This window comes from Anastrepha ludens, chromosome 2 (genome assembly GCF_028408465.1).
Source record: "Anastrepha ludens isolate Willacy chromosome 2, idAnaLude1.1, whole genome shotgun sequence".
Taxonomy (NCBI): domain Eukaryota; kingdom Metazoa; phylum Arthropoda; class Insecta; order Diptera; family Tephritidae; genus Anastrepha; species Anastrepha ludens.
In genome coordinates, this window is record NC_071498.1 from 160,145,592 (window position 1) to 160,157,769 (window position 12,178).

At 34.1% G+C, this 12,178-nt stretch overlaps 2 protein-coding genes across 4 annotated transcripts in view; one reads left to right on the forward strand and one right to left on the reverse strand.

Annotated features, from left to right (window-relative positions):
* The window catches only part of LOC128855695 (innexin inx3), a 35,116-nt gene extending 29,021 nt beyond the window's left edge, over nucleotides 1-6,095 (forward strand). For all 3 annotated transcript variants that reach the window (XM_054090827.1, XM_054090826.1, XM_054090828.1), the window contains exons 3-6: nucleotides 3,215-3,423; nucleotides 3,507-3,967; nucleotides 4,063-4,216; nucleotides 4,310-6,095. In XM_054090827.1, the coding sequence (XP_053946802.1) occupies nucleotides 3,215-3,423; nucleotides 3,507-3,967; nucleotides 4,063-4,216; nucleotides 4,310-4,492 (1,007 nt within the window). In that variant the 3' untranslated portion in view covers nucleotides 4,493-6,095. The remainder of the gene's footprint in view (nucleotides 1-3,214; nucleotides 3,424-3,506; nucleotides 3,968-4,062; nucleotides 4,217-4,309) is intronic.
* LOC128855694 (dedicator of cytokinesis protein 3) overlaps nucleotides 1-12,178 on the reverse strand; it is a 161,882-nt gene that overhangs the window by 67,071 nt on the left and 82,633 nt on the right. The window contains exons 2-3 of the mRNA XM_054090824.1: nucleotides 11,120-11,361; nucleotides 10,632-10,780 (exon numbers count right to left, since the gene is read on the reverse strand). Of these exons, the coding sequence (XP_053946799.1) occupies nucleotides 10,632-10,780; nucleotides 11,120-11,361 (391 nt within the window). The remainder of the gene's footprint in view (nucleotides 1-10,631; nucleotides 10,781-11,119; nucleotides 11,362-12,178) is intronic.

The following is a 12,178-nucleotide window of genomic DNA, read 5'->3' on the forward strand; positions in this document are numbered from 1 at the left end:
AAATCACAGGCGCTGCGCTCCGTAACTGTATAAATTCAAGTAATTATTAGCAGTGACAGCTGCGATTAGGGGAAGTGAACTTTCTTTTTTCTTATTTAATAGTTAATGGGGAATTTGTATTTAAATAGTTTTAGGTCAAGTAGGTATAAAAAAAGCAGTGATGTGATTTATAAAAGAGCTTCTGTAAAGAGCGCACGCAAATAAAGTAAATCATAAAAAATCATTAAGATGAAAAATATAATGGAAAATGTATGCACAAACTTATTTTATAAAAAAAAATATACATCAAAAATTAAAATGAACTTGATTCATATACTACTAAAGTGATAAATAAAATATAATAAATAATAAAATAAAAAGAAGAGGAGAGTGAAATAAATAATTCAATTAAAAATGAATGAAAATAAAATAAATAAAAAAGAATGAAAATAAATAAAATAAAAAGAATGAAAATAAAATAAATAATTAAAATAAAAAAAAAAACCAAAAATAACTAAAATAAAAAAAGAACGAAAATAATTAAAGTAAAATGAATTGAAGAAAAATAAATTAATAAAAAAAAAGAAATTTAAAAGAATAAAAAAAAAGAATGAAAGTAAAATAAAGAATTAAAATAAAAAAGACTGAAAAAAAATAAATAAAAAATGAAAATAAAATAAAAATAAGATAAATAATTAAAATAAAAAAGAAAGAAAATAATTAGAAAATGAAAATAAAAAAGGATGAAAATAAAAGAAATAATTAAAATAAAAAAGAATGAAAATAAATAAAATAAAAGGAATGAAAATAAATAAAATAAAAAGAATGAAAATAAAATAGATAATTAAAATAAAAAAGAACGAAAATATTTAAATTAAAAATGAATTGAAATAAAATATATTAATAAAAAAAAGAAAATGAAAAGAATAGAAAAAAGAATGAAAGTAAAAGAATTAAAATAATAAAAAAGACTAAAAAAATAGATAAAAAATAAAATAAAAAACAAAGAAAATAAATAAAAAAAGGATGAAAATAAAATATATAATCAAAATAAAAAAGAATGAAAATAAATAAAATAATTAAAATAAAAAAATACCAAAAATAACTAAAATAAAAAAAAAACGAAAATAATTAAAGTAAAATGAATTGAAGTAAAATAAATTAATAAAAAAAATAATAGAAAAAAGAATGAAAGTAAAATAAAGAATTAAAATAAAAAAGACTGAAAAAAATAAATAAAAAATGTAAATAAAATAAAAATAAAAAAGAATGAAAATAAAATAAATAATTCATATAAAAAAGAATGAAAATAAAATAGATAATTAAAATAAAAAAGAACGAAAACTATTAAAATAAAAATGAATTGAAGTAAAATATATTAATAAAAAAAGAAAATAAAACAAAAAAGAATGAAAATAAAATAAATAATTTAAATACAAAAGAATGAAAATAATTAAAATAAAAATTAATGAAAGTAAAATAAATAATTAAATTAAAAAATAATGAAAGTAAAAGAAATTTTTAAAATAAAAAAAAAATAAAAAAGAATGAAAGTAAAAAAAAAAATAATTAAATTAGAAAATAATGAAAAAATTACAATAATATAAAAAAAAAATAATAAAAAAAATAATAAAAAAAAAATATTTTTAGAAAAAAGGTTATAAACAACTTTTACAAAATAAAAAAAGGGTTATACTTTAAAATGGTTTAAAAAAAATCGAAAAGTAATGTTAGCAATAAAAAGATTTTTTCTTAGAAGTACCTCTCAGTTTCTATTTTGTGCTGTATATTTGTGGGGAATGTACAACAGCAACCAATTTAATACGATATAACTATACTCGGCTAGCGGCGAATCTTTTTCCATAACTTTGTTGTTGCTGTCACATGCAAATTTTTCGTCAAGAAAACCGAGCAGAGAAGTGGCGAATAGAAAAGGCCTAGAGATGGTTAGTGTCATGCGGGGCGTCTTCCCAATCGGGTAGAACTTTAATCTGCTTAATACTCAGATCGTCATTGACCATCAGTGTTACTGAGGCTATTTGCTTTGATCTTCAATCAATAATAATTTATAGCGGCACGAATGCCGCAGCCGAATGGGTTGATGCGTGACTACAGTGCGAAACCCCAAATGATAAAAAAATGTTGTTCATAGCGGTTGCTCCTCGGCACGCAACAATGGCAAACATCTAAGTGTATTTCTGCCTCTTAAAAAACCATCTGCCGTTCGGAGGCCGCATAAAATTGTAGGTCCCTTCATTTATTGAAAAACTTCAAGACACATGCCATAAATAAGAAGAGAAGGAGCTCGGCTAAACCTAAAGCAATGGGTGTAAGCGCAACTGCAATTCTTTGATCGGACAGTATAAAGACAGACGTTAAACGACATTTAACGGGAGACTCTTACCAACTTCCTAAGCTCCCAAATCCCGAATGTCGTTCGCGGAGCCCAAATACCACCTATTCCACACGAGGAGCTTCAGCTGCCTTGTGAGACCCGCGCAGCCCGTGAGACTCTCAAACTCACCTAACACCCCTCTCCTTCTGGACCAAACCTGTCAAAACAGCACGCTTCTTGGGCTGCCGTTAGATAAGTCAGACGATGACGATTGGTGACTACACTGTATTCGCGGGGCTTAGTAAACTGTTAAAATAACAACAACACGAATCATATACAGACATTCAACCAAACTAGCAGGACGGACTTCATTTTCGCGGTAGTTTCTTCGACTAAATAGTGTGAAGAGCTCGCATCCATGAATGGTGTACGAGAACTGAGGTCTATTATAAGATTTTTTAATCCAGGTATATATGTATGTAAGCACAAGGCACAAAACGCTATGAGGTCGAAGTGCAAACCTCGATGTAATCTAGTGCGCCCCTCACGCCCAAAATGCCTCGAGCAGCTTTTAGGTAGCGAAATTCGGGTTAAAAGCACGCATGTGAAACCTGTTAAATAGTTGCATCCAGATCTGAGCAACAACCATCCAGGCCAGCTCGTCGGCAACAAACGGTGCAAGTGAGAAATCATCGTTATTTTTTTTAATTACCGCTACATTTTTTTTATTGGTCAGTCATCCATTAGTGTGGCTGGATTTTCGATAGAATTCTAACAGTTTTCTATATCTCAAGGAGTATTTTTCTTTAATTTTAACTCAACTTATTAAAACATACATACAATTTTATAGATTAAAATCATTAAAACTTCTCTGAATTTTTTTTCTTTTTTTTCAACCAGGTGATCCCATCGCCTGCATCAATGACGGCTCCATACCAATGCATGTCATCAACACGTTCTGTTGGATTACCTACACATTCACCATACCCGGGCAACAGCACCGACAAATTGGCACCGATGTGGCAGCTCACGGTTTGGGTAACGAACATGGACAAGAGAAACGCTTTCACAGCTACTATCAATGGGTGCCATTCGTATTGTTCTTCCAGGTGAGTGCGAGATATTTAATTGTTTAAAGTTACACAGGCAAATCAATATAAATTATTCTTTTATGCCTTTAATTCGCCTGCAGGGCCTCATGTTCTACATGCCACATTGGATTTGGAAGAATCTGGAGGATGGCAAAATGCGCAACATCACCGAAGGCCTGCGCGGCTTCATCACCATACCCGACGACTATCGCAAGGATCGTCAGGCGCGTATCATTAAATATCTGATGGACAGCTTGAATTCGCATAACGGCTACTCGTTCGCTTACTACTTCTGTGAGGCATTGAATTTTGCCAATGTCATATTGAATATCTTCTTGGTTGACAAGTTTTTGGGCGGCACTTTTATGACTTACGGCACAGACGTGATTAAGTTCTCAAATATGGATCAGGAGCGCCGCTACGATCCGATGATTGAAATATTTCCACGCTTAACCAAGTGCACCTTCCGCAAATTCGGTCCGGGCGGTTCACCACAGACCCACGACACTTTGTGCGTATTGGCATTGAATATTTTAAATGAGAAGATTTACATTTTCCTGTGGTAAGTTGGTTGAGATTTTCAGGCTGTAACTTAATTTAATTTGAATGTGATAAAAAAAATAATAATAATAATACCAAATAAAAAATTCTTTACAGGTTCTGGTTTATTATTTTGTCGGTGATCTCCGCCATAGCACTGGTTTACTCACTCGTCGTCATAATGATGCCAACTACACGCGAAACCATCATCAAGCGTTCATATCGTTCGGGACAAAACAAGGAAATTCAAAGTTTAATACGTCGTTTGGATGTGAGTTTATTTAGAAATTAAAAATTATTTTTGTACTACCTCGTTTTTAGAATATATTTAATAATTTGCAACTATTCATTTTTGTTCCCACAGATTGGTGATTTCCTCATTTTACACTTTTTGGGACAGAATGTCAACACTAAGTACTACTGCGAAATGATACAAGAGCTCTGCAACATACTCGGCAGTTCTCGCACTCCTTCGGCACCATCCACATTGGAAATGCATCCCATGTATCCGCAAACAGATCGCTTCGGCAAGGAGACGGAGACATAAATGCATTTCCCCTGCAAGACTTTTGCTCTGGCAGAGCAAAACAATGCCTAGCAATCGAAACGAAAATAGGCAACCGTGGAAGAAATACAAAAGTAAAAACTTTAAAGCAGTTTAAGCGCCATTTTAAAATAAAATACAAATAAAAATTTAATGAAGTGAAGCAATGCAAACACAGCAGCAATCGGCAAATGTTGTGTTACGATGTGTTTAAGTCTGCAAAACTGACAGGTCGCAATACATCGCTTTCACATATGCCCTACCTTAATTGATGATATACCTTGGATCCTCTCCAGAGCAACAACAACAAACTCAACAACAATGCCTGCATCAAAATTGGTGTATACTTAAATTTAAGACTGTCTTTTTCGGTTTTTGACAAAGCAAAAAATTAAAAAAGGAAGAAGAAAAAAATAGTGTAATTTTAATTCAAACAGCGGCAACATAACACAGCCAAGCAAAAATAAGAATATTTGCTTGTTAGCTGAGAAAATGAAAAAAAATGAAAACCCAACAAAAATTGTCAGCGCATCAGTGCAATTATTACACTTCGTAATCCTATTGAAAGAAACATCGAAAATGTCGATCACGAAAATTATCTAAAGCACAAATAATATATAGAATTTATTAAATACAAAAACAAAATGTTTAATTATGCTCGAAGCCAATATGAACGCATACCATATACAGTGAGTGTTACTAAAAATCGTACAGCGATTTTTTGGAAAAATTTTCGCATTTAATTTTTTTTTTGTATTAATTTAATAACAAATTAAAAGCGATTCATACACAAACCATTTCTAACAGAAATAGCATAAAACACAATCTTGACAAACAGAATATAAAAAAATGTACGAAAAATTGCTGCTAAACTTAAAAAAATTTGAAGATTTTGCGAAATTTACTCTTTTCGTTTTAATTTAATAACAAATTAAAAACGATTCATAAACAAGCCATTTATAAGAGAAACAGTATAAATGAAAAAATTAAACTAAAAAAAAAATTGATAAATTGCTTTTAAATTCAAAAAAAAAAATTGTATACTGATTTTTTAGAATTTTTTCGGTTATGCAGTTTTGTGTCTTATTAAATTTTAGCAAAATTTCAGTTATAAGCTTGGACTAGCTGCTTTGAAAAGTTGTCTACTATTAACACAAATAAGTTATACTTTTTTGCCGAATATGGTTCATATTTTTACAAAACAAAGAAAATGAAAAAAAAAAATGAAAAAAAAAAAATTACAAATAAAAGTAACAATTGCTGTATGTATGTATGTGCGAAAATCATATTCCCTATTTGCTTCCATTTTCATATGTACTTTTACTTTTTATATGTATGTATGTGCATTTCTTATTTAATCTTTTTAGTTCATAAATGAAATATTTGTAACTTGTGAGTAAGACTTTAGCTTTTACTTAATTGATCTTTTACTTTGTACGCATATAAAGAAGAGTTGGAAATTTTAAAAGCAAAAAAATTCAAAATACATTCGTTAATGTGTTTAGATAAGCGAAACTTTAGAAATTCATGTACGAAAAAAGTGAATATTGTGATTATTGATAGGCAGACTTCTTTAAATAAATTTTTTCTATTTTATGAAGCGATATCCACAGTTATTTTCTCTCTCACTCACACTTGCATATGGTTTTTGGAGGACGGCAATATGAGTTATGTTTTTGTATAGTTGTAATTCGTGTTTGCATTAACTACTTCGTGGCAGTAATAACAAGGAAAACACTGAGAAAACACAGAGTAGTACTCTAGCTACTGATCTGCTCTCGCTACTCTTCTGTACTTGAACACTTGAGTAATGGCGCAGGTTACTGCTCGTCACTGCTACCTCAGAGCAATAGTAAAAAAAAGTGTAAATGCTCTTTGTAGTTTGAGTACTAACAAAGAACTTGGAGTCGGCTGCAGCGTTACTTGTACAATTTTTTAGGCATCCTCCAGCTACCGTTCAAGTTCGGAGCAGTAGCGAAAACAAAAATGAAATCTATGACGTAGCGGATTATAATACCTGCTTAGAATAAAGTCGTTTTGACATCGAAAATTCTCTTTGCAGCTCATAATTCTAATATAACAAAAGTCCAAATATCTGCAACGAAATTTGGCACATACGACATTCTTGGTATAGGAGCGGTTGTATAGGAAAATAGCAAAATGGGATAATAGCCAGACCTTTTTCCGCTTATGGTGTAAGAGTAATGGAAGAAAAATGTACAGAACGATATCACTGATAGCATGCACAGTGGCGTTACTCGAGATTAATGTATTAATTAGGAATTATTTCAGGAATTAATTGCAACTATCCCGGATCAACTAACAGGTTGTTCAATAAGTTGTGGGGTTCGATAAAAGAGGGCGTTGCTACTAGCCTACATTTTTTTGTTATGTTGGTACACTCTTCATATGAACATTTGTGAAGTTTTATTTGAATCTGTCAATTCATTCTGTTTACAACTCATTTAGTAACGGCGTGTCACAGTATTTTCTACAATGGAAAAAATCAAGTATTGTGCAGTGATCGAATTTTTACTTTTGGAAGGTTTACAAGCAGGGGAAATTTGTGAACGAATGTTGAAAGTGTATAAGGACTTTTCGCCATTAATTAGTACAGTAAAGCCATTAATTAGTACAGTACAAACTTCAAACGTGGTCGTAAAAGTCGTGAAGACGATCCACATCAAAGATGTCCAAAAATAGCAAAAACTGCAGACATCGTAGAAAAAATACAGGAAAATTGTTGAGGGAATGAAAGAGATTTAGTAGAAGCCACAGGCATCTCGTTGGCAACGTAAGCAAGGTTTTAACTGAAGTATTGGGTTTCAGAAAGCTGTGTGGACGCACAGTGGGTGCCGCATTCGCTAACAAAGGAACAAAAACATATTCGAATGCGACTTTCTCAGCAACATTTCGAGAGTTTTCGAAAGGATAAAGTGGATTTTATGCATCGATTTATCACTGTGAATGAGACTCGGATCTATATTATCACCATGATCCCAAATCAAAACAAGAGACTAAAGCGTGGTGGGAACCTGGTTTTTCGGCTTCGCAACGAGTTTGAGTTCAGAAATCGGCCAAGACGGTGTTAACATCAGTGTTCTGGCATGCGAAAGGAATTTTGTTTCCGGATTACTTTCAAAATGGTAGAACAAAAAATCGGAATATTACTGTAACCTTTAAGATCAACTGAAGGAAAAAATTCGTGAAACAAAACCAGTTTGCAAAAGAAAAAAATTATTTTCCATCAGGACAAGGCACAATACCATTCTCTGGTTAAAACCTCTGAATAAAAGTCCGACCATCTGTATCCAGCCCTAAAAAAATGCATGCGTGGAAATCATTTTCCCATCAAATGCAGTCCTTTCCGATTCTCACGAAGTGTATTTCAAAACATAAAATGCGTTCTTCTCATCGAACCGCAAAACTTATTGAATATCCTCGTACTAGACTTAAATCCCGTAATTTACTCGGATTAGGAGAAGTTTCGATGGCAACACTGCCGAAAATGGATTAATACGTATTGTGAATGAATGAATAGTCAAACTTTTAAAGAGCAGAAAAGAAAGGCTGAAAACAATCATTATAAATATAATATTCTGAAACTATATGAGGCAAAAGTGCTCCTTGAGTCTGGCGTTGTCCATTATATGCATGTCATACTCCCAAAATGTACCATTGCGGTACTTCATGAATATATAAGATGAATTACAACCCTACAAATTGTGTGATATCAAACTTACAGTTTTCCAGATTTCTCGCTCTGAGATTCTTGTTCCCTAAGACAATACGGAAGCAATGCGAGTTTATACTAATACTTTCGAAATTATAATAATTGTTTTGATATTTCGGAGGAGTTTGAAGAATAGCAATTTTTTTAAAATAAATAATTATTTCTTAGTATCAGCGCAGTTAATACCCGTATTTGTTGCCTGCGTCCATCTCTTACTGACAAAACTATCCAATAAGCAAATCAGCTGTTCACTAATCCGCATAACAACCGTTTGTCACACTACGATTTTGGTCAGATTAATTGCCCGTAATCCGGATTAACTCCACCGTCTGTCAATGTTATTAAATATCTACGCGAAGTTCATCTTGGTCACGATATTCAAAAACACAAAGACAAAAGACAAAGCTTTCTTGCGCACTAACCGTAAGCCGCACGAGTTTTTCGTCTTGAGTTACCCCCAGTAAAATTGGTTGCTTAAAATCTCTGCCCAACAATTTAGCCCTCCAACTGCATTTTTTTACTGAGCTTTCATTATATCTGTTTTGGAAAGGGTCAAAAATGTTTATTTAGGTAGGAGTCAGAGGGTTAAAATTTACTACCTGAGATTAATTATATTTGAAGTAGTTTCATACATAATATTTTCAATAAACTCTTGGCACTTTCGATTCAAATTTTAAAACCTTGGCCGTTACTGTCTTCAGCAAAGTTGTTCCGGGAGACATTATCTTTTGTAATTATTGGCGCTTAGGTTAAGGAGGTTAGCCTCTGGAGGCAATCTCCTGTAGGATATATTTTGAAGCAGATTACTCCTTCCTTCTCTGTAACTCGTACGGATCTCTCCATCTGCAAACTGGGTTTTGAGAGTTGTGTTGCAAGCAGGTTCGATTGGAAGGTGGGGAGAGTCTGCACGGACATAGGTACCTGTGTTTTCACCGAAGAATCCAATATGGAATCTGGAGTTGGAGCGGAGATTTTGTTTAAGTAAATCTCTTTTAAACTGTCGGAAACTAGTAGTGTTTTTCAAGCAGAGGTTTTCGCGATCCTGCATGCAAAATGCTTAGGAATCGCTATTGGAAGGCAGATATAAATATCTTTTCCGATAGTCAAGCTGCGATAAAGGCCTGTCATCACTATGGTGGAACTCTCTTCTGATCAACTACTATAAGGAGGAGGGAGATCAAACGCCTCGAACGGGCATAGGACATAAAGGGAAGATGATATTGCCAATGAGCTCGCCAGAGAGGGGTCGACAGAACCGCTTTCAGTTATCCCCATCTCAGACATCGGTGTCTCTTGGACAATTGTTAAAGGGAAACTGCACAATTGTTTTCATAAAAAATTTCGATGGAGTTAAAGTGGTCAAATAAGAGCTACGGTCACGGCAAAGTCCTGGCTGGCACTTCGCAGGTTGCCGTATTGGTGGACTATGCACTCCCGCCTACACTTGCCATTACAACGTTAACAACCCTCCTACCCTCAAGGGAAGAGTGGGAACGGCACGATGTAAGACAGGGCGAGTCTATCCATGTATACACAGATGGTTCAAGGCTTGAGGGTAGGGTGAGCGGAGGTATATACTAAGAGCATCTGGAGATCTCCTTCAGTTTTTGGCTCCCCGACTACTGTAGTGTCTTTCAGGCTGAACTGATGGCATTAATGAAAGCCGCGACACTGTGATGCGATATCTGGAAATGACATCTACATTTTCACTGATAGCCAGGCCTCACAAAACAGTCGACAACCTCCAAGGTTGCCGTGAAATGACGCACATCTCTTAACGAGGTGGCTGAGTCATTTCGCTTAGGGATAATATGGGTTACTAGCCATCGCGACATTGAGGGTAACTGCAGAGCCGATGAACTAGCGAGACTCGGTTGAGCATTGAGGTGATCGCAACTCATGCAGAGAAGCTTCGAAATCCGTACAACCCCCACTGCAAAAGCTTTAGGGATCCTGCAGAGAAAGAGACTGTTGGACGCTTTCTTTGCAAATGTCCGGGTGTGCTGACTAGGCTTAGTGTGCCTTTTGGAGATAACCTGAGCTAGTTCCCCAGCCTAGATCCCTTTTCTCTCGTGCACTACATCAATGGACCTGGATTGCTGTAGATAATTTTGTAGTGTTGTTTGTTTTGTAGTGAACCCGTGATGCTTTTGCCATCTAACATACCATTTTTATATAATAGTTGCACTGTGTAATTGAGATATTCATTGAAAACAAAAAATTTCGCGATTTTTATTACGCGAATTATTCTTTAAAATTTTCATTAAAATTGCACCCGTCATATAAAATTCTTTTCAGCTCGAACTTGGCGCCACTTTGCCCACTTTATTTTATTATTAAAAAAACAATAACACCCTTTGTTAGGTAATTCAATAATATGCACACATTCTCAATCAAAAATTCACTCACCGATTTCCCCAATCGATGCGCGATACAACCAACGTTTGCAATTCCAGCGTTTGATCCTGCGTCAGCGTGGCACCCAACAGTTCGCGACGACAATCCAGAATTGACAGCATCACCTTACGCAGCGTGTGAAATTTATACGTTTCGCGATCCTTTAGCCGCAGTAATAACGAAAAAAATTAGATATTAAAATATTAAATAAAAAATATATGAATCTATATAATATAAGTATGGCACATCTGTGGACTTTTAACAGCATAACTTAAGTGGGCTTGGCACTTTTTACCTATGAAGAACTAAATTTAATTGCTACGTTCTTAAGAAATATTTCAACTAAGTCCTTTCATAACTTTGTTTTAGACATCCAATTTCATTGAAGAAATTACAATTTTAATATTTTTGTTAAAGTTCACGACTCAAAAACTGCTAAAATCAGATAACTTGCTTTGTCAAAAGCCGGTGGATATTTTATTTCTTTCAATTATACAAACCACGTAAAGTTTCTTCCATATTTCGGACCATTCGCGCAGCACTTGCGTACACTCGGCGACGACTGGATCGATCTTCGATAGATCTTTGATGTGTATATAGGTTTTGGGAAAGATACCGACCGCGCGTGACTTGCGTGCACATGTGCCGCGATACCAATTTGTGCATTCCTCCAGTATTTCGACGGAGTCGCCCACATCGAGCGGAAGACCGTAGCGGACATCACCATGCCAGTTGTGAATGGCTGTAAGAAGGAAAAAGCAGAATTTATTTAAAAACACGATTTAAATACTTCATTTGTTTATTGAAATTATTTTTATTTAATTATTATTTTTGTTTTTTAACTAATTTTTTTAGCCTCAAAATGAAATTAAAAATAAGTGCTTGGCTCCAATAGAACTGGAGTTATGAAGCAAAGCCAAAAATCAGCAAATCCTTAAAATTTGTATCGCGAAGTACGAAAGCTGCCGTTTAACAGGGTCGCCATTGCAACACTTCGCGCGATGAGCTATAATTCGATATTTTGTTCGAAAAGTTTGATATTTTTTAGCATAAATTTACATATAACATTTTCACTTATAAGCTTTTTTTGGTCCTTTTTCAGGGAGTTGAAAAATTCATTTCGCTCAAAAGATGGAATTAACGCGCGGAAATTTTCGTGCGATGATTTATTACGATTTTCAACGTGGATTACCTAGACAGAACACCATTGATCAACTTACATCGACATTTAGCGTTGAAGCACCACCCTTAGTCAGTGAAATGGAACTAAGACAGTGAGTTTTAATATGGCCGTCGAGCTTTACAGAATGAATTTCGTAAAGGCCGTCCAAAACCGGGTGTAGTGTCAGAAAATATCGTGTGCCAATTGATAACGCAAGATCAACATGTGACATAACGCGAGAAAGAGACATCCTCGGAACTAGCAAATATTTAATATTTCGTGAGAATTTCGTCGTCAGGAATATTTGTTTTCGTTGAATGCCGTATAATTTGATAAAAAAGAAAATAAATAATATAATTGGCGCGTACATTTTTGTTAAAGTCTTTGGCCGAGCTCC